Here is a 22,500-nt window from a genome sequence, read left to right as displayed (position 1 = left end):
CGTAGATACATTAGCTGCACTCTAGCATGAGTTTGTTAACATACCAATAATAGCATTTCACAGCTGTTTGTATGTTAGCCTAGCAGCATTAGCTTTGGAAAGCTATTAGTATGTTAGCATTGCAACATTGGCCTTGCAATAGATTAGCGTTTTAACATTATCTTTGGATTATATAAACTTTAGTTTTGTAATATCATAGCTAGGTTAGCGTAGCAACATTAGCTTTCCGCTATTATAATTATGTTATAGCTTTTACCTCAAAAGCCTGCACAGCCTGCTCTGTTCCCTAAATAACTTCACAATTTTCACAAAAAAACACTTTTCAATTCTAACTTACAGGGGAACATTATCACCAAACCTATGTAAACGTCAATATATACCTTGATGTTGCAGAAAAAAGACCATATATTTTTTTAACCGATTCCCGAACTCTAAATGGGTGAATTTTGGCAAATTAAACACGTGTCTGTTTATCCCTCTCTGAGCGACGACGTCAGAACATGTCGTCACATCGGTACTCAACGCCATTTTTCCCTACCACATCACACGCATCGAGTCGAATCAGCTCTGTTATTTTCCGTTTTTTCGACTGTTTTCCGTACCTTGGAGCCATCATGCCTCGTCGCTGTGTTGTCGGAGGGTGTAACAACAGGATCAGGGACGGATTCAAGTTGATTTACGTAGAATGTGCATCAATTAGCACGGCATGCTAATCGATGCTAACATGCCATTTAGGCTAGCTGTGTACATATTGCGGCATTATGCCTAATTTGTAGCTATATTTACATCTAGCCTTTCCCTCCACCCACATTTAATGCCAAACAAACACTTAGCAATCGACGGATTTAAGTTGCTCCAGTGTCAAGAGATGCAAAAGTCCCTCGTTTGGTTTTTACCGGCGATGCTACGACAGAGATGGCACAGAGATGACAAGAATGTCTGGATACCCTGCGACACTCAAAGCAGATGCATTCCCAACGATAAAGTCAAAGAAATCACAAAGGTGAGTGTTGTTGATGTTATTGACTTATGTGCTAATCAGACATATTTGGTCGCGGCATGACTGCCAGCTAATCGATGCTAACATGCTATTTAGGTTACCTGTATGTACATTTGTTGTTGTATTTACATACAGCGTTTCCTTCCACCCACATTTAATGCCAAACAAACACTTACCAATCGACGGATTTAAGTTGATCCAGTGTCAATGCGGAAGTCCTGATCGGTTGGTCTGCACATTTTACCGGCGATGCTAACGCAGACATGCATGGCCGAATAGCGTCAATAGCTATTCGCTTAATATCTTCAATTTTGTTTTCGCTATCTGCCTCCATACTCCAACCATCCGTTTCAATACATGCGTAATCTGTTGAATTGCTTAAACCGCTGAAATCCGAGTCTGAATCCAAGCTAATGTCGCTATATCTTGCTGTGCTATTCGCCATTGTTTGTATTGGAATCGCTAGGTGACGTCACAGGAAAATGGACAGTGGCTTAAGCAAATAGCGAAAATCAAGCACTTTAAAGCTTTTTTTAGGGATATTTCGGGACAGGTAAAATTTTGAAAAGAACTTCAAAAAATAAAATACGCCACTGGAAACGGATTTTTATTGGTTTTAACCCTTCTGAAATTGTGATAATGTTCCCCTTTAAATATCCTGACTGAAGATAAAAAAAGGAAGGTTATTTGAGCGTCTGTCATCTGTCCACACACAGGAAGTTAAACGTATTGCTTTCTGCATGCTTTTATTCCCCTTAAATAATGTTATTACAGCCTGTGCCCTTTTCATACCACAAACATTAGCATTTCAATTTATGTGTAATCTGCTTTTGCAGTATAATATCTCCCTCCTGATAAATCATAATGTATTTGGCTCGGAATGAGGAAGGGAGCGAAGGCGAAAAACGTGGTGGGGTGGACGTGGGGTGGGGGGGATGGAAAGAAAGAGGTGCAGGTGAGGTCCTGGGAGAAAATGTCAGATTCTTTACCGATAAAGAGGTGGTAATGACGATACTGGGAGATACTAAACAGGGAAAGGTCCACGTCCTCCTCCTCTGTCTGAAATGTATTTTGTGTTTGCAGGCACCATGGTGGTCCAGGTGAGCGCCACGGATGCTGATGACCCCATGTTTGGCAACAACGCCAAGCTTATATACTCCATCCTGCAGGGGGAGCCCTACTTCTCCGTGGAGCCAAAGACAGGTACCATGCTGGAAACGGTCCCGACATTCTTTCGCTCTAAACTTTTATTTATTTACGTCTCACATTCTGCATCACAGCCCTTCCCACGCACGCATTTGACCTGAAGTCGAATGCGTCGACTGCTCGCTGCTTCAAATCGTTGTTTCGCCCGCGGCTTCGTTTAACCTGCAGCGCGCACTCAGCCGCTCAGAACATTTTGTACAACGCCAGCCTTTTTTCCTTTTTCATTTACTGCACAAATTCCCATCCGGCAGGGATCATCATGACCTCCTGGCCCAACATGGACCGCGAGGCCAAGGAAAAGTACCTGGTGGTGGTCCAGGTGAAGGACATGCTGGGCCTCAGCGGCGGCTTCTCGTCATCCACCACCGTCACCGTCAGCCTGAGCGACGTCAACGACAACGGGCCGATGTTCCAGCACCGTGAGTGCGCTGAAAAATCAATGAAAAACATGACAGCAGGGGTGTCCAAACTTTTTCCACAGAGGTGCAGGCACTGAAAAATGAAAGTTTGTGGGGGCAATTTTGAACATTTTAATTTTCAAAATCACTACAATATATGGATTTGTTTTAACCGTTAGTGCTCCCGATATTTTGGTACCGGTACCAAAATAATTTAGTGAAGAAAATTACATTTATATAGCGCTTTTCTCTAGTGGCTCAAAGTGCTTAAAGGCCTACTGAAATGAGATTTTCTCATTTAAACGGGAATAGCAGGTCCATTCTATGTGTCATACTTGATCATTTCGTGCCATTGCCATATTTTTGGCGAAAGGATTTAGTAGAGAACATCCACGATAAAGTTCGCAACTTTTGGTTGCTAATAGAAAAGCCCTGCCTTTACCGGAAGTATGTGCGCGTGACGTCACGAGTTGCAGGGCTCCACACATTTTCACATAGTTTTTAATGGGAGCCACCAGCAGTAAGAGCAATTCGGACCGAGAAAGCGACAATTTCCCCATTAATTTGAGCAAGGATGAAAGATTTGTGAAGTAGAATATTGATAGTGAAGGACTAGAAAAAAAAAAGAACTAGAAAAAAAAAGCAACGGCTCCTGGCGGCGGCAGTGTGAGCGTTTCAGATGCAATTAGACACATTTACTAGGATAATTCTGGAATATCCCTTATCTGCTTATTGTTTTAATAGTGTTTTATTGAGATTTTAAAGATTGTAAAGGCATACTTTGAGGTCGGATGGCTGCGGTGAACACGCAGTTTCTCAGAGAGAAGCCGAGGAGCCAAGCTTACAGCTGCCTTTTTTGACAGCTGCTGCAGGTCGACGAATAATCCACTGATGTCTTCGGTAAAATATATATAACACAATTTCCCCATCCAAAAACATGCTGGTTGACGTAAAGAAACATGTTCGCTTGACCGCTCTGTGTTAAAGCTTCACAACAAACAAAGAAAAACCGGTGCTAAAGACAGCTGCAATACACCGCTTTCCACCAACAGCTTTGTTCTTTATAGTCTCCATTATTAAATGAACAAATTGCAAAAGATTCAGCAACACAGATGTCCAAAATACTGTGTAATTATGCGGTTAAAGCAGACGACTTTTAGCCGCGAGTGGTGCAGCACTAATATTTCCTGACAGCACGCGTACTCATCATCATTCCGCGACGTTTTCAACAAGAAACTCGTGGGGAATCTAAAATTGCAATTTATTAAACTAAAAAGGCCGTATTGGCATGTGTTGCGATGTTAATATTTCATCATTGATATATAAACTATCAGACTGCGTGGTCGGTAGTAGTGGCTTTCAGTAGGCCTTTAACATAGTTAAACCCAATATCTAAGTTACATTTAAATCAGCGTGGGTGGCACTGGGAGCAGGTGGGTAAAGTTTTCTTGCCCAAGGACACAACAGCAGTGACTAGGATGGCGGAAGCGGGAATCGAACCTGGAACCCTCAAGTTGCTGGCACGGCCGCTCTACCAACCGAGCTATGCTTCCCCATTTTTTTACCCCCCAATTTAAATACTTTTCGGTACTTTTAGAAATTAAGGGCACCACAAAAAATTTCATTATTGGTTTTATTTTAACAAAAAAAAAATCTTACGGTACATCAAACGTATGTTTCTTATTGCAAATGTGTCCTTAAATTAAATGGTGGACATACAAGACAACTTGTCTTTTATTAGTAAGTAAGCAAACGAAGTCTCCTAATTTAGCTGCTGACATATGCAGTAACATATTGTGTCATTTATCATTCTATTATTTTGTCAACATTTTTAAGGACAAGCGGTAGAAATTTAATTATTAATCTACTTTGCTCATTTACTGTTAATATCTGCCTACTTTCTTTTTTAACATGTTCTATCTACACTTTTGTTAAAATGTAATAATATATTTGTATTCTGTTGTGTGACACTTTACATTAGTTTTGGATGATACCACACATTTGGGTATGAGTCCGATACGAAGTAGTTACAGGATCATACATTCAGTCTTCATGTGTCCAGGGACATATTTCCTGGGTTTATAAACATAAAAAAAAAAAAAAAAAGAAGATCTTGTGATGCCAAAAAATATCGATGTAATCATAGTAGTATCAATCAATCAATCAATGTTTACTTATATAGCCCTAAATCACTAGTGTCTCAAAGGGCTGCACAAACCACCACGACATCCTCGGTAGGCCCACATAAGGGCAAGGAAAACTCACACCCAGTGGGACATCGGTGACAATAATGACCCAGTGGGACGTCGGTGACAATGATGACTATGAGAACCTTAGAGAGGAGGAAAGCAATGGATGTCGAGCGGGTCTAGTATCAACTAGATACGCTCCTGTTCTTGGTATCATTACAGTGGATGTTAGGTGGAGATCCACAAATGGCATCTGTTTACATTTTGACACCGGTGTGCATGTTTAAATATTCCTCGTCCTGCAGGGATGATACCTGTAACAAAATTACTTTACTTGTCGCCATGGAGGCGAGAATTAGTGATTTAGAAGTAGCTAAAACACTGGCCGAACGGTCGGTACTTTTTAGAGGTGGTATAGTACCGATTACGATTCATTAGTATCGCGGCACTAAAAAAATACCGGTATACCATACAACCCTACCCCACACTTTGGCCCTAGGGACCACAAGGGTCTTAGTCATAAAAAAAAAATGGGTCATGTATTGTATATTTTTTGTTATTCAACACTTAACTCTTTAGAGCATGGGTCGGCAACCCAAAATGTTGAAAGAGCCATATTGGACCAAAAATACAAAAACAAATCTGTCTGGAGCCGCAAAAAATTAAAAGCCACATTAGATACAGAAAGTGTGTAATGAGATATAAATTGAATTAAGAGGACTTAAAGGAAACCAAATGAGCTGAAATATACCTACAAATGAGGCATAATGATGCAATTTGTACATATAGCTAGCCTAAATAGCATGTTAGCATCGACTAGCTTGCAGTCATGCAGTGACCAAATATGTCTGATTAGCACTCCACATAAGTCAATAACATCAACAAAACTCACCTTTTTGCATTCATGCACAACGTTAAAAGTTTTGTAGACAAAATGAGACGGAAAAAGAAGTGGCATAAATCACGTCCAAGAAAGTCGGAAAAAGTTATACAAGTAAACAAACTACGGTGAGTTCAAGGACCGCCAAAATTAGTAGGACAAAACGGCGCTTACCAAATACTCGAAACAGTGATGCATGTTTAATACAAACAGTGTGCTTTATGACAATTAGGGAGGTTTGTGTCATGTTTGTCCTCCTACAGAAACCAAATTAAAACAAAAAATATGTTTTTTTTTCTCCTCATCGTTTTCATTTTTCATATATTTTTGAAAAAGCTCCAGAGAGCCACTAGGGCGGCACTAAAGAGCCGCATGCGGCTCTAGAGTAACTTCTGGTCCATCTGTCCATATAAAGTAAAAAAATATATATATTAAGAGTAATATGTGAAAGAAGATTGTTTTTATGGCAAAAAGTGTAACGGTATAGTGGCAGAAAGAGAAGGGAGGTCATTAGCTTGCAGCGTATTTATTATAGCAAAAGATTGAGGTCTGTAACAAATCCAAATATGTGTGGTGGGACTATGTGAAGCGATTATATGTTGAGTGTTACCGGGAGGGGTTGGAGTTGCGTGTTGAGAAAGGTGCGGAAGTCCAGAAAGGGCAAAACAGGCTCGGAGGTCCAGAGACAGGCAGGAGGTCAGGGGCTGGAGCGAGGCGTCGTCTTCCTGGAGCAGGCGTGAGGTCGAGATCCAAGAAGGCAGCAGGAACTCCAGAGGGGATCTGCGGAGATGAGACATACAGCTCGAAACCAGGGTATGACGACGGGCTGCTGGATGGCGACACAGGACAAGACACAATGAGCACAACGGGGGGGGAAACACGAGGAGCGAGGAAGCACAGAGGCAAGGAGGCTTACTGTACATGTACAAGTAGCTACGTTCTGGCACTGGAACGCAGGACAAGCTGGCTTAAGACGGCAGGGAAGGTCTCATCAGCGTCAAGTGTGTTGATTTGTAGAGCGATTGCAGTATTTCAAAGTAAAATTTTCTTTGCAAAGTAGTTGGAGCCTTTTGATTTTAATTCATTTTATATTTTTTGAGCAATGACAGAAAGGAATATCCCACTGATACTCTTGAAAATCATAAAGCAGTGGTTCTCAACCTTTTTTCAGTGAACATTATTTTAATTCAGTACCCCCTAATCAGAGCAAAGCATTTTTGGTTGGAAAAAAAAGATAAAGAAGTGAAATACAGCACTATGTCATCAGTTTCTGATTCATTAAATTGTATAACAGTGCAAAATTCTGCTCAATTGTAGTGGTCTTTCTTGAACTATTTGGAAAAAAAAAGATATAAAAATAACTAAACAACTTGTTGAAAAATAAACAAGTGATTCAATTATAAATAAATATTTCTACACATAGAAGTAATCATCAACTTAAAGTGCCCTCTTTGGGGATTGTAATAGAGATCCATCTGGATTCATGAACTTAATTCTAAACATCTCTTCATAAAAAAAAAATCTTTAACATCAACATTTATGGAACATGTCCACAAAAAATTTAGCTGTCAAAACTGAATCTTGCATTGTTGCATTTCTTTTCACAGTTTATGAACTTACATTCATATTTTGTTGAAGTATTATTCAATAAATATATTTATAAAGGATTTCTGAATTGTTGCTAGTTTTCAATAAATATATTTATAAAGGATTTTTTAATTGTTGATATTTTTAGAATATTTAAAAAAAATCTTACGTACCCCTTGGCATACCTTCAAGTACCCCCAGGGGTACGCGTACCCCCATTTGAGAACCACTGTCCTAGAAGACATGCAGGCTATTTCTACAGTGGAGTCACCCAATTTCAGGAATCTAATCAGCATGATAGCGGGCGTCAAACAGCAAATGGCACAAAAACATTTTCCATGTACCTCGACACTGTGGACAGTGAGTACATAAACATGGAAAGAAACCTAAAAAAGGCACTGAAAACTCTGCCTCTGCTCATGAATGCCCTTTAATAACAAATGTCTCAAAGGTCTGCGGACTATAGAGTGTTTTCCGTTCGGGCTCCAGTACTCTGGAATGCCCTCCCGATAACAGTTCGACATGCTACCTCAGTAGAAGCCTTAAAACTCATTTGTATACTCTATCCTTTAAAGAGACCTCCTTTTTAGAGCAGTTGATCTGCCGCTTCTTTTCTTTTTCTCCTCTGCCCCCCCCTCCCTTGTGGAGGGGGTCCGGTCCGATGACCATGGATGAAGTACTGGCTGTCCAGAGTCGGGACCCAGGATGGACCGCTCGTCGGGACCCAGGATGGACCGCTCGCTTGTGTATCGGTTGGGGACATCTCTACGATGCTGATCCGACTCCGCTTGGGATGGTTTCCTGTGGATGGGACTCTCGCTGCTGTCTTGGATCCGCTTTGAACTGAACAACAACTGTTAGACCCGCTCGACATCCATTGCTTTCGTCCTCTCCAAGGTTCTCATAGTCATCATTGTCACCGACGTCCCACTGGGTGTGAGTTTTCCTTGCCCTTATGTGGGCCTACCGAGGATGTCGTAGTGGTTTGTGTGGGGTTTGTGCAGCCCTTTGAGACACTAGTGATTTAGGGCTATATAAGTAAACATTGATTGATTGAACTCTCGCGGCTGTGTTGGAGCCACTATGGATTGAACTTTCACAGTATCATGTTAGACCCGCTCGACATCCATTGCTTTCGGTCTCCTAGAAGGGGGGGGGTTGCCCACATATGAGGTCCTCTCCAAGTTTCTCATAATCATCATTGTCACTGGCGTCCCACTGGGTGTGAGTTCTCCTTGCCCACTGGGTGTGAGTTTTCCTTGCCCTTATGTGGGTTCTTCCGAGGATGTCGTAGTCGTAGTGGTTTGTACAGTCCTTTGAGACATTTGTGATTTAGGGCTATATAAATAAACATTGATTGATTGATTGATCAAACCAGAAAGACAACTTTGGCTCAGATCCCATATCAGGGAAAGAAATCTCAACCCACTGAGAACCACAAGAAACCTTGGAAGAAAAATATTTCATGTATTATATTGTAACTGCATGCATGTTTGAAATTAACTTAACAACAACAACATTCAGTTAGGACTGTACAGTATTTTTTCCTTAAATTGACGACATAAATCCACATAGTGCTGCATTTAGTGTGTTTCAATTTGTAGTTTCCACAATATTTTGAACTTGTCTTTCTGGTCACACCCAGTCGACGTTTAGGTTGAAAGACCGCCTCGGAATGCAGAGCGAGAAAAGTTAAAGTGGCCGGTCCTGTCTGCCTTATTTGCATGTCGCCCTGTAGATGGATGTAATCATTCACACATTGCCATGACCTTTTGGAGGGAGAAAAAAAATACTTTCCTGGTGATAAAGCTCACCAAGTGGATGCTGTGGGAAAGAAATCAATTTTAGATGGAGACATGGACGTGTCCTGGCCTTATAAATGTTGTATGACCACACTTCAGCCTGTCTGTTGGGTCACATGATTGCACATTACTACCAGCGGGGGAACTCTTTGCCATGCTTGCTGGATGGAAATCTTCTTTCTTTTCAGATTTGTACACCTTCGCCATTCCAGAAGACGCCACAGTGGGCACAACGGTGGGCAGGGTTACGGCGGAGGACGCTGACGTCGGCGCCAACGCCAGAATGAACTACAGCCTGGTGGACGACCTGGAGGAGAGCGCCACCTTCACCATCCAAACCGACCCGGCCACTCAGGCGGGAGTGGTGGTGCTCGCCAAGGTGATAAAATAATCCCTACTGTACTTGCTAAAAAGTGTTAAATACTTATACAAAAAAGCACTACTATTTAGTGTCCATGAAACTATCACAAATCCAAAGCATTGATAGGCGAAACCTGATATTTTTGTATCACAAGAGAAGTATGTTTACACCAATGTCAGATATTAATAATGTTGTCAGGCATCATCTGAGTGAAAACATAGTGTATTTTCCGGACCATAGGGCGCACCGGATTTTAAGGCGCACTGCTGATGAATGGTCTATTTTTGATATTTTTCATTTCTAAGGCGCACCGGATTATAGGGCGCATTAAAGGAGTTGTCACGCCAAATTTCTTCTCCCTACAACCCCCCCCATTTACTTCCGGGGTCATGATTAATACAGACGTTTTGTTATTGCTATATTATAAAAATATAACGCTATAATATAAAAATACAGACGTTTTGTTAACGCTATATTATAAAAAAATGTAAAAAACAATTTACAAACACAAGCTATGGGATGACATAAGAGGAAACATGACCCCGGAAGTAAATGCGTCATCCCATAGCTTGTGTTTGTAAATTGTTTTTTAATTTTTTTATAATATAGCGTTAACAGAACGTCTGTATTTTTGTAATATAGCGTTATATTTTTATAATATAGCGTTAACAAAACGTCTGTATTAATCATGACCCCGGAAGTAAATGGGGGGGAAGGTTTTTGTAGGGGGGAAGACATTTGGCGTGACAGAGTCATATATATATATATATTTTTTTTTTTTTTTCTAAATGGAGAACACTTCCTTGTGGTCTACATAACATGTAATGGTGGTTCTTTGTTCAAAATGTTGCATGGATTATGTTTTCAGACCATCTTCAAGCCTCTTTCTGAAAGTCACTTCAGGATGCGTCGTTTTGTGGGCGGTCTTATTTACGTGGCTCACCTGCGGCCAGTGCTGTAACACCGTTATTTTCAACGGTAACTAGAAGACTAACGCAATATTTTTTTATATTCGGTAACTCCGTCAACGTTGCACCATGCGTTATTTTGCGTTATTTTTTATGTAGTATTGGCTAGAAACAGAGAATATGTGAGTTTGTTTTATTGGAGGGTTGCAGTGTCGTCCTTCTGAGTCATCCTGTGTTACAAGCGGGAGAAGAGAAGAGGTGCGGTGTGTGTGTGTGTGTTTGTGTGTGATGGGGGGGGGGGGGGGGGGCGTGTCTGTGTTTACTAACAACAGGACATCATGGCGGAGCCGAAGTCGAGTTTCTTAACATGGAGATATTCTCACTACTTTTCTTTTGTCGAGCACGAAGAAAAGAACATTTTAGTTAAATATAAGCTGTGTCTTGGATCAAGGATCCTATCTACTGCCCAAAACAGCAATTTAAATCTGCTGAAACAGTTACAAAGGCAACATACTTCGACAAAGCTAGTAAAGAGAGACACGATGCCGGTGCAGAAACGCACAGTTTTTCAGGATTTATGCAGCTCCCAAATGCAGATCAGCAGGTACCAGAAGGTAGGAAAAGTTGCTCTTGCATAATATTGCGAAACAAAACGCCAGATAATATGTTTTGCTTTATACACACACCATAATGATACATGTATGTTTAATGCGTTAAATTACAATATTGATATTTTATTCAAAATCAATTTAATGATAAAATATTTGAAAAACGGGTCAAACTATTGATATGACTAAGTATCTATATGTCAGATATTAATGTTTTTTCCTCAATTCTTGCCATAGCCGTTGGACTACGAGTCCAAGAGGCGCTACGTGATGGCAGCAGAGGTGGTCAATGAGCAGGTGGACACCGTCTTCCTGCCCTTGGACGAGTTCACGGACAGGACCACGCTAAAGATCGTGGTGCAAGACGTCAACGAGCCGCCCGTCTTCCTCTCGCCGTCGTACGAATGGATGGTGACCGAGAACGCCGCCGTGGGGAGCGCCGTGGGAGTCGTCAGCGCCCGGGACACCGACACCGCCGACGATCCCATCAGGTTGGGCCGTCTCCTCCAACTGTCATGTCACTCGGTGAAAAATTGTTCAATTCCAAAAAGTGTCACTGGCTCGCCGCATCCATTTTTACGCTTGATGTCTGGATCCGCCGTACACGTTCATATTTATCACGCATTAGTTTAGTCGGAAATGAGGACCGCTGAATAAATCATCATGATTTTTTTTTTTCTTCACACCTCACAGGCTTTTCTATCTATTGTGGTATTATCACAAAGCAACGTGGCCTGGACGCCGGAATGTAATAAAACGCCGTGCGAGGCGAGGCGGCGCCCGGAATTGAGATTTGATGTCATTTGCAAGGGAGGCACGTTTTTTTTGCGCGGGAGGCGCCTGGAGTCCATCTGAGGCGAACTTGCCGATGGCAGGCGCCGCACATCATCCTGCGCCCGCCGTCTATTAGTGTCCCTTTGGTGACGCTGTCGCCTTGATTAATACGTGCATGCTTTCCGAAGTTACACTAAAAATGATTCAGTTTGCTCTTGTCAGCTCGGCTTGTTTTCTGCGGCAAAGTGAGCTGATGTGATTTACTACTTTGTGTACTTTTATTCTCAGTTAAACACATTATAGATGTGTTATGATTTCACTAATGCTATGATCATGCTGCCAGTTTGCACTCCTGACACCAATCTCGTCATCGAGGGGGAGATTTTGTGGATATATTTGCTCGAGACACAGTGACAAACTCTTGTGTGATTGTTAAGAAACAGAAAAAATAAATATGGAGTAATCATGCAGCATCACCCTAAGCCAGGGGTCGGCAACCCAAAATGTTGAAAGAATCATATTAGACCAAAAATACAAAAAAAAAAAAAGAATCTGTCTGAAGCCGCATAAAATTAGAAGGCAACCCCTGATTTAAGTGTCTATATTAGCCTACTATCAAAATGACTTTAAAAACCTTGTATAAGTGTTATAATGAAGGCAACTCATTATGTAATTGTTTATATTAGCCTAGTACATACTTGCCAACCTTGAGACCTCCGATTTCGGGAGGTGGGGGTGAAGGGGTGGGGGGCGTGGTCGGGGGAGAGGCATGGTTTGGGTGGGGGGCGTGGTTAAGAGGGGAGGACTATATTTGCAGCCAATTCACCAACTCGATTATTTCATATATATATATATATCTATATATATATATATATATAGATATATATATATATATGTATACATATAAATATATATGAAATACTTGACTTTCATTGAATTCTAGCTATATATATTTATTTTATTATATACATAAATAAAATAAATAGTTGAATTTCAGACGGCACCTATCAAATACACAGTAATAAAAACATAGTTGTTCTACTGACTGTACTGTGCTTGCTGGTTACTAAAAAAAACTAAACAACAACACTTACCTTTCACTATTTGAGTAACGTCGCTTCCGAGTTTCCAGAAAATGGTGCCAGTATGTGGTTTGGCCTGCCATCTCTCGCTGTAAGCTTTGTTCATTTTTGTGTTGTTTGCGTCTATTTTCGTCTCTGTCAGCTCACTGCTTGTGTATGACCGCCAAACACTGTTGGATCTTGGCCCCTTTCACACTGTGATCAACTTCAACGTTGGTTTTTCGACGTACCAGTCAGCTTTTACACCTGGCCGGATTCCTGCCTTCCTTTCCCGCCTGGTGGCTCCTCTCCGCCGCCACCTGCGCGCTGTGTGTTGGGCCCCACCTGGATTAGCTGCACCCTTGGTTCGGTCTTGTGAACGCAAGAATTTTGATGACCAAAACGTTTATCCTGAAGGATTTCTTCACTTCCCGCGGACTTGACTACCTCTGTGTGACGGAAACATGGCTGAGAGCCTGTGAGTCCGCCCCTCTTAATGAACTTCTACCTCCGGAGTGTTCCTACTTTAATTCTCCGCGGTCGTCTGGTCAAAAAGGAGGAGGATTAGCAGTCGTTTTTAAAAATGACTTTAAATGCCGTCAGACCCGGCTGCAATTCTCCATTTCAAGCTTCGAACTGTGCATGTTTGAGCTGGAGGGGGCGTGGCCTCCAGCTTAGGCTGAATTTTGAGAGATTTTTGTGAGAAAATTTCTTCCGGGAGGTTTTCGGGAGAGGCGCTGAATTTCGGGAGTCTCCCAGAAAATCCGGGAGGGTTTGCAAGTATGGCCTAGTATCAAAATGACTTTAAAAGCCTGATATAAGTGTTATAATGAATGCAACACATGATCTAAGTGTCTATAATAGCTATATTAGCCTACTATCAAAGGCTGGCGCAAATCTTCATTGACAGAAATGTTGTATTATTTTTATTCTACACATTTTTGCAACATTGGAAATTGTTAGTAAAATGGAGGCTTCTCCAAGGATGAGATGACTTCTGGAAATGACTGGCTCAGAATGGCCAAAGGTATAAATGTGTGCGTCCAGGGAAACTGCCGGCTGTCTTCTTCTAATGGATTTATTAGAATATTTGCAAGCTGGGTAACATTTGCTGTGGTCTGGAACAACATGTAACACAAAACAACTATGAGAAATGCAGCCAATATAACATGCAGATATTGTGTCATGAGACATGCAAATATACATTAAATACACAGAGGACATAAGTAAAGGATATTAAATGAGCTCGAATATACCTCCAAATAAGGAATAATGATGCCCATATGTAAATACAACTAGCCTAAATAGCACGTTAGCCTTGATTAACCACTCATTGACCAAATATGCCTGATAAGCACTCCAGCAAATCAATAAAATCAACAAAGGTCCCCTTTCTGCATTCGCGCACAGCATAAAACACTTGGTGGACACAATGAGACAAAGAAGGAGTGCTATAAAACACGTCTTTCTGTGGCAGCATTGGAGAAAGTTGTACATGCAAACAAACTACAATGAGTTCAAGGATCGCTGAAATTAGTAGGACAAAACGGTGCATGCCAAAACTCTCATCAGTGAAGTATTTTTAATACAAACTGTAGGATTTCTAACAATTAGAAAGATTTGTGTCATGTTTGTTCTCCTACGGAAATCTCTAATGCTAGTGGTTATGCAATGTTAGTAGAATGTTTATGGAAACGCCAATGTAAATTAGCATCAAGTTAGCACATTTTGGAAAAGTGGCGACTTACTTTACGTATGAGTGTTTTCTATGAGGCATACTTGCTTTGTTGCCATGGAAAATTACAACATCACCTAGAAGCAGTTTGACTGAAACTACTCAGGGTGCTGCTTGAGTACTTGTTTTCTAGCCAAGTACAAACCCCGTTTCCATGTGAGTTGGGAAATTGTGTTAAATGTAAATATAAATGGATTAGAATGATTTGCAAATCTTTTTCAACCAATATTCAATTGAATGCACTACAAAGACAATATATTTGATGTTCAAACTCATAAACTTTTTATTTTTTTGTAAATAATAATTAATTTAGAATTTCATGGCTGCAATACGTGCCAAAGTAGTTGGGAAAGGGCATGTTACTGTGTTACATCACCTTTTCTTTTAACAACACTCAATACATTTTTGGGAACTGAGGAAACTAATTGTTGAAGCTTTGAAAGTGGAATTCTTTCCCATTCTTGTTTTATGTAGAGCTTCAGTCGTTCAACCGTCCGGGGTTTCCGCTGTCGTATTTTACGCTTCATAATGCGCCACACATTTTCGATGGAAGACACGTCTGGACTGCAGGCGGGCCAGGAAAGTACCCGCACTGTTTTTTTACAAAGCCACGCTGTTGTAACACGTGCTGAATGTGGCTTGGCATTGTCTTGCTGAATTAAGCAGGGGCGTCCATGAAAAATATGGCGCTTAGATGGCAGCATATGTTGCTCCAAAACCTGTATGGACCTTTCAGCATTAATGGTGCCTTCGCAGATGTGTAAGTTACCCATGCCTTGGGCACTAATGCACCCTCATACCATCACAGAGGCTGGCTTTTGAACTGTGCATTGATAACAGTCTGGATGGTTCGCTTCCCCTTTGGTCCGAATGACATAATGTCGAATATTTCCAAAAACAATTTCAAATGTGTACTCGTCAGACCACAGAACACTTTTCCACTTTGCATCAGTCCATCTTAGAAGATCTCGGGCACAGGGAAGCCGGCGGCGTTTCTGGATGTTGTTGATAAATGGCTTTCGCTTTGAATAGTAGAGCTTTAACTTGCACCTACAGATGTAGCGACAAACTGTATTTAGTGACAGTGGTTTTCTGAAGTGTTCTTGATACAGTGCCGTCTGAGGGATCGAAGGTCACAGTCATCAATGTTGGTTTCCGGCGATGCCGCTTACGTGGAGTGATTTCTCCAGGTTCTCTGAACCTTTTGATGATATTATGGACCGTAGATGTTGAAATCCCTAAATTTCTTGCAATTGCACTTTGAGAAACATTGTTCTTAAACTGTTTGACTATTTGCTCACGCAGTTGTGGACAAAAGCGTATACCTCGCCCCATCCTTTTTTGTGAAAGACTGACCATTTTCTGGGAATCTGTTTTTATACCCAATCATGGCCCCACCTGTTCCCAATTAGCCGGCACACCTGTGGGATGTTCCAAATAAGTGTTTGATGAGCATTCCTCAACTTTATCAGATTTATTGCCACCTTTCCTAACTTCTTTGTTACGTGTTGCTGGCATCAAATTCTAAAGTTAATCATTATCTGCAAAAAAAAAATGTTTATCAGTTTGAACATCAAATATGTTGTCTTTGTAGCATATTCAACTGAATATGGGTTGAAAATGATTCGCAAATCATTGTATTCCGTTTATATTTAAATCTAACACAAGTTCCCAACTCATATGGAAACAGGGTTTGTAATTGGGCGGTGTTTAATCTGCAACTAAATGTGATGCAGGGGCAATAAAGGTATCAAAATACAGTTTTCCTTACTGGTACTTCCTTGGTACGACCGACGGAATTGGGGCGGTGCCTATAGAAGTACTGAGTTCGGTACGAATCCCTAGTCACGTGTGTTGTCAATTTTTTAGAGAATATTTGCTGTGTGTTACATAATTTTCAGTGGATAGTAAATCTGTATTGCAATACAAGCTGTACTTTCTGGAGAAAACTTTGTACCCCTCCAGTGTCATAATTTCAATATTATTGTCATTTCCCCGCTAGATATTCCATAGACAAAAGTAGCGACACCGCAAAGACATTCCGAATGGACCCTCTCAATGGAACCATCACCATCGCCAAGACTTTGGACCGCGAGACGGCAACCTGGCACAATCTGACCGTCATCGCCAAGGAAGCCAGTAAGTCTTTTTTTACTCTTGCTCAAGTCTTACTTTACGATACCTCACTCCTCTCGCAGAGCACCATCGTTTGTCCTCCACGGTTGTGGCATCCATCAAGGTGCTGGACGTCAACGACAATGCGCCGCGGCTGGCCGGCCTCTATCAGCCCTATATCTGTGAGGGGACGCAGGCGGGGGAGGTGTGTACTCTGTGTGTGTGATGCGCTGATATGCCCGGGGTTTACTGCGCCGTGGCTTCCCTCGCTACATTGGAGGGGAATCGTAAGGCTCCCCCTGTCTTTGTGCCTTTCAGCTCATCCAGCTGCTCAGCGCCGTGGACCCGGACGAGCCCCCCGAGGGTCACCACTTCTACTTCTCCATGGTTCCAGACATGCACATCAATCCCAACTTTACCATTCGTGATAACCAAGGTACTTTTGACACTTATCTACATGTTGCATTACAAACGGTACATACTACTCAGTGGCCTTGTGGTTAGAGTGTCCGCCCTGAGATCGGAAGGTCGTGAGTTCAAACCTCGGCCGAGTCATACCAAAGACTATAAAAATGGGACCCATTACCTCCCTGCTTGGCACTCAGCATTAAAGGTTGGAATTGGGGGTTAAATCACCATAAATGATTACCGGGCGGGCACCACTGCCGCCCACTGCACCCCTCACCCCCCAGGGGGTGATCAAGGGTGATGGGTCAAATGCAGAGAATAATTTCGCCACATCTAGTGTGTGTGTGACAATCATTGGTACTTTAACTTTAACAATAGCAGGATTTATAACAAACAGTTTATTTTAAAGGGAACCTATGATGATTTTAATCCACATTTAAAACACTTCCTGGTGGTCTACGTCAGTTGTAACCGTACCCCTGGGGGTACTTGAAGATATGCCAAGGGATACGTCAGATTTTTAAAAATATTCTAAAAATAGCAACAATTCAAAATCCTTTATAAAATATATTTATTGAATAATACTTCAACAGAATATGAATATAAGTTCATGTAAAATTCTAAGTCAATTATTATTTGCAAAAAAAATTAAGTTTATGAGTTTGAACATCAAATATCTTGTCTTTGTAGTGCATTCCGTTTATATTTACATCTAACACAATTTCCCAACTCATATGGAAATGGGGTTTGTATATTCCGCCTATGAAGTGCTCTAGAAAATATCCGAAAACCTTCATCGTATTTTTTTATAAACATTGTAAGTACATTTTGATATTTTAGTGAGTATATAAGTAAGTATATATTTGTGTTGTAGGGTTATACCGGTATTAGTATAGTACCATGATACTAATTAATCATATTCGGTACTATACCGCCTTTAAAAAGTAACGGTACACTACCCTCTGCCCTTCTGTCATCGTCACGTCGTGTCATTGTTGATTGATTTTACGAGCAGAGGAGCATGTTTGGCAGCGCACTACCACCGAGTACTTAAAAGCAGACACAGTGTCTAGACAGAGAAGAGAGAACAAACGCATTTTGGCTTAAAACTGAATAATAAAGGTGAAGTTATAACACTGAAACGCCCTGAGGAAGAGTTACTTTAAGACATGGATAGCTAGATAGCAGCTAAAGTCCGCAGTCTGCAGTGTTTTAGCTACTTCTAAATCATTTATCCTCATCTCCATGGCGACAAATAAAGTAAGTTTCTTACAAGTAGCATCCCTGCAGGACGAGGAATAGCTTAACATGTTTCACTACACACCGTAGCTCACCGGCGTCAAATTGTAAACAAACGCCATTGGTGGAGCTAAACCTGACATCTACTGTAATGATACCAAGTACAGGAGCGTATCTAGTCAATACTACTAGGATTACATCCACATTTTTTTGTTGTCACAAAATATTTTTTCCTTTTTTTAAATTTATACTATGTTTAAAAACTCAGGAAGACATGTCCCTGGACACATGAAGACTTTGAATACGACCAATGTTTGATCCTGTAATGACTTGGTATCGGATTGATACCCAAACTTGTGGTATCATCAAAAACTAATGTAAAGTATTCAAACAACAGAATAACACGTGATTATTACATTGTAACAGAAGTGTAGATTGAACATGTTATAGAGAAAGTAAGCAGATATTAACAGTAAATGAACAAGTAGATTAATAATTCATTTTCTACCACTTGTCCTTAATAATGTTGACAAAATAATAGAATAATAAATGACACAATGTGTTACTGCATATGTCAGCAGACTAATTAGGAGCCTTTGTTTGCTTACTTACTACTAAAAGACCAGTTTTCTTGTATGTTCACTATTTTATTTAAGGACAAACGTACATTAAAAAACACATATTTGATGCACTGGAAGAATTGTTCTTTAAACAAAGCCAATAATGCCATTTTTTGTGGTCCTCTTTATTTAGAAACATATCAAAGTATCAAATACATTTTGGTACTGGTACCAAAATATTGGTATAGGGCATTGGTGTCAAACTCTGGCCCGCGGGCCAAATGTGGCCCGCCGTGTAATTTCATTTTGCCCTTGAGGCAATAATAAATTAACATTAGAGCTGGCCCGCCGGTATTGTACAGTGGCGGTGTTGCTGTATCACCGTATTCAACGCTAATTTTCATACTTGCCAACCCTCCAGATTTTTCCAGGAGAATCCCAAATTTCAGTGCCCCCCCCCTCCCCCGAAAATCTCCCGGGGCAACTATTCTCCCGAATTTCCACCCGGACAACAATATTGGGTGCGTGCCTTAAAGGTACTGCTTTTAGCATCCTCTACAACCTGTCGTCACGTCCGATTTTCCTCCATACAAACAGCGTGCGGGCCCACTCACATAATATATGCGGCTTCTACACACACACAAGTGAATGCATCGCACACTTGGTCAACAGCCATACAGGTCACACTGAGGGTGGCCCTATAAACAACTTTAACACTGTTACACCACACTGTGAACCCACACCAAACAAGAATGACAAACACATTTCGGGAGCACATCCGCACCGTAACATAACATAAACACAACAGAACAAATACCCAGAACCCCTTGCAGCACTAACTCTTCCGGGACACTACAATATACACCACCCGCTACCAACAAAACTCGATTTTGCATGTCACTTTAAAGTTATATTAACCTTGCTTGTTCAATATTCAATGCAAAACTTGTTTGGGTCCCTATTAAAATGTTAAGTTGTTCAACTTTGGCCCGCGGCTTTGTTCAGTTTAGAATTTTGGCCCACTCTGTATTTGAGTCTGACACCCCTGATATAGGGTCAACACTCTAGAATATATATAATGCAGTAACAGGCACAATAATAATAACATGTAATATTTACTTTTTTTCTCATTTCAAGCTGCATTGTTAGCCACCTTGTACTTGCTATATTTTACGAATTAGGATGCATAAAAAGAAGGAAAAACATATGCTTTTTTGCTTACCTAGGGATTGTGTTTGATAGACAAAATTCACAAAAAACATATTGCTTCCCTTTAAAAGGGCTGTTTGATAGCGGCTTGTTCATGTTCCGATTAGCTGTTTAATAGAACACATCAAGTCTCCCATCCAAAGGCAAAACCTAGTAACTCACTTCTAGCTGATTTTGAGAAAACAAAGGAAAACCAATCCATCCTGATGCTGTCTTACAAAGATCTACAAAGTCATCAAACGTATATATGTTTTCTTGAGCTTTCATCTTCTTGCCGATTGAGCCATGGATTGAATCTGCTCTCATGAACGTGTGCCCCTTTCTCCAGATATTTTATCACAATCTCGGGTGGGCCCCATTCTGCATTTGCACATTGGGCAAGAGCCGTGTACAGCGTCCAGTTTTTATTTTGACCTCCACAGTTATCTGCCCAAAAGAGTATGCAAGGGGAAGAATCAAGAACAGTACATTTAATGAAGGTGCTTGCAACGTCCTGGGCCAATCTTCCAAATATCCCCTCGTGCCATAATATCACATAATCAGGTTGACCGTCGGCCCCCATTCGTGCAAATGTCTCATTAAAGACAATAAGGCGACTGACAAAGAAGCTTCGATTGGTCCCTTGAGATACTAGGTTTTTCTGTTGTATCTACGCGGTTATGTGGTAGTTGCTAGGTCCTGCCATGCGCGTAACAACTTACTTACGGAAAAAAATCAGAATATCGCATACACTAATGTAAAGCATATCACCTAGGAACTCCAAAATTATTATCAGCTCAGTTTTGACCAAAATTGAGTTACTGGGTTTTGCCTTTGGACGGGAGAAGTGTTCCTATTTCTCCTCAACCTCTAGTTCCATGAAATATCCATCCATCCATTTTCTACCGCTTATTCCCTAGATATCAATAAAAAATGCTCTTTGGCTCTCTTTCACCCACTCTTGTCTCATCCACATGTACACGCAGGGACCGTGTGCACAAAAAGTCCACAAAGAAACGACCAATTTGCAGTCCTGTTGTTGATATGATAGAATATACCATCGGCGAAAGTTAACGTTTGCTAACAACACACAAAGCAGATGCGCGTACAGTATGGGCAGAACTTACAATATTACGTAGTAATAGCCTTAAGAGGGCGGGATATAATGCATTTAAAAAGAAATTGGGTCCATCTGCCATTTTGTGGGGATCATTTTCTTGTTGACTAATCTGCGGTTAATTTAATAGAGGCATTTATTAAATCCAGTGGTGGGCCATCAGGGTCAGGAAGACCTTCTCTGCTGGCCTAACATAACCACATATCATGATCATAAAAGTCAATTTGATTTAAATATTTACTTTCCCTAAATATCTAAAAGTATTCATTATTCTCTTCATGTCATATCGTGAACTGTGGTGGGGTTTGTTTTCCCGGAATGCAAAGGAAGGTGACGAGACATGGCGTCAAGGTAAATACATCATTTTTAATCTTAACTCAAAAGCTACAAACAAAAGGCACTCACAGTGGAGGCACACAACTTAACATAAGGAACAAAACAAATACTTAAACATAAACCATGAACAAAAAACAAAGAACACTTACTGTGACATGAGCAAAGCAGCATGAACAATGAACATCAGTACGAACTATGGCATGGACAGAGCAAAAACAAGAGTGATGACACCAGAACGACCAACAGAAAATGACAGGCTTATATAGTGACATGATTAACAACAGGTGCGTGAGTTCAAACAAATGAGGCGGGTGAAACTAATGAGTTGTCGTGGAAACTAAAACAAACCAGGGTGTGCAAAAACAGGAACTAATGGAGTCAAAAACAAACAGAACATAACTAAACACAACATGATCACAAGACATGACACTTCATCTCATATTATGCTTCTTCCAATGCTGTTGTTTTTAGTTTAGAAATTGTATCCAATCAGATTTCAGCTAGCTTTTGTTGCCATGCTGTACCAAATCTGCCTGGAGCCTTCAGAATCAGCAAATCAGTGATCAGTGAACGGACACATACAGGTGATAGACAATTGCGATAGCCAATCGGATCCCGAGTTTTTGTCAGTAAGGCCTTCTAGCTGGACTAATGCTGTGATTGGATACTCACTTGGGAGTCCCAAGTGAGTATCAATCAATGTTTATTTATACAACCCTAAATTACAAGAGTCTCAAAGGGCTGCACAAGCCACAACAACATCCTCGGTTCAGAGCCCACATAAGGGCAAGGAAAAACTCACAACCCAGTGGGATGTCAATGTGAATGACTAGGAGAAACCTTGGAGAGGACCGCAGATGTGGGTGACCCCCTCCACCCAGGGGGGGCGGAAGCAATGGACGTCGAGTGGGTCTAACATAATATTTTGAAAGTCCAGTCCATTGTGGATCTAACATATTAGTGAGAGTCCAGTCCATAGTGGGGCCAGCAGCAGACCATCCCGAGTGGAGACGGGTCCAATCACAAGT

At 41.1% G+C, this 22,500-nt stretch overlaps 1 protein-coding gene across 4 annotated transcripts in view; it reads left to right on the top strand.

Annotated features, from left to right (window-relative positions):
* cdh19 (cadherin 19, type 2) overlaps positions 1 to 22,500 on the top strand; it is a 97,979-nt gene that overhangs the window by 58,445 nt on the left and 17,034 nt on the right. For all 4 annotated transcript variants that reach the window (XM_061921661.1, XM_061921660.1, XM_061921663.1 and 1 more), the window contains 7 exons: positions 2,084 to 2,203; positions 2,458 to 2,625; positions 9,251 to 9,441; positions 11,177 to 11,430; positions 16,512 to 16,648; positions 16,708 to 16,829; positions 16,943 to 17,060. In XM_061921661.1, the coding sequence (XP_061777645.1) occupies positions 2,084 to 2,203; positions 2,458 to 2,625; positions 9,251 to 9,441; positions 11,177 to 11,430; positions 16,512 to 16,648; positions 16,708 to 16,829; positions 16,943 to 17,060 (1,110 nt within the window). The remainder of the gene's footprint in view (positions 1 to 2,083; positions 2,204 to 2,457; positions 2,626 to 9,250; positions 9,442 to 11,176; positions 11,431 to 16,511; positions 16,649 to 16,707; positions 16,830 to 16,942; positions 17,061 to 22,500) is intronic.

The sequence above is a fragment of the Nerophis ophidion genome, linkage group LG15 (assembly GCF_033978795.1).
Source record: "Nerophis ophidion isolate RoL-2023_Sa linkage group LG15, RoL_Noph_v1.0, whole genome shotgun sequence".
NCBI classification, from domain to species: Eukaryota; Metazoa; Chordata; class Actinopteri; order Syngnathiformes; family Syngnathidae; genus Nerophis; species Nerophis ophidion.
Note: the sequence above shows the minus strand (reverse complement) of the source record. Positions and strands in the feature narration are given on the sequence as shown.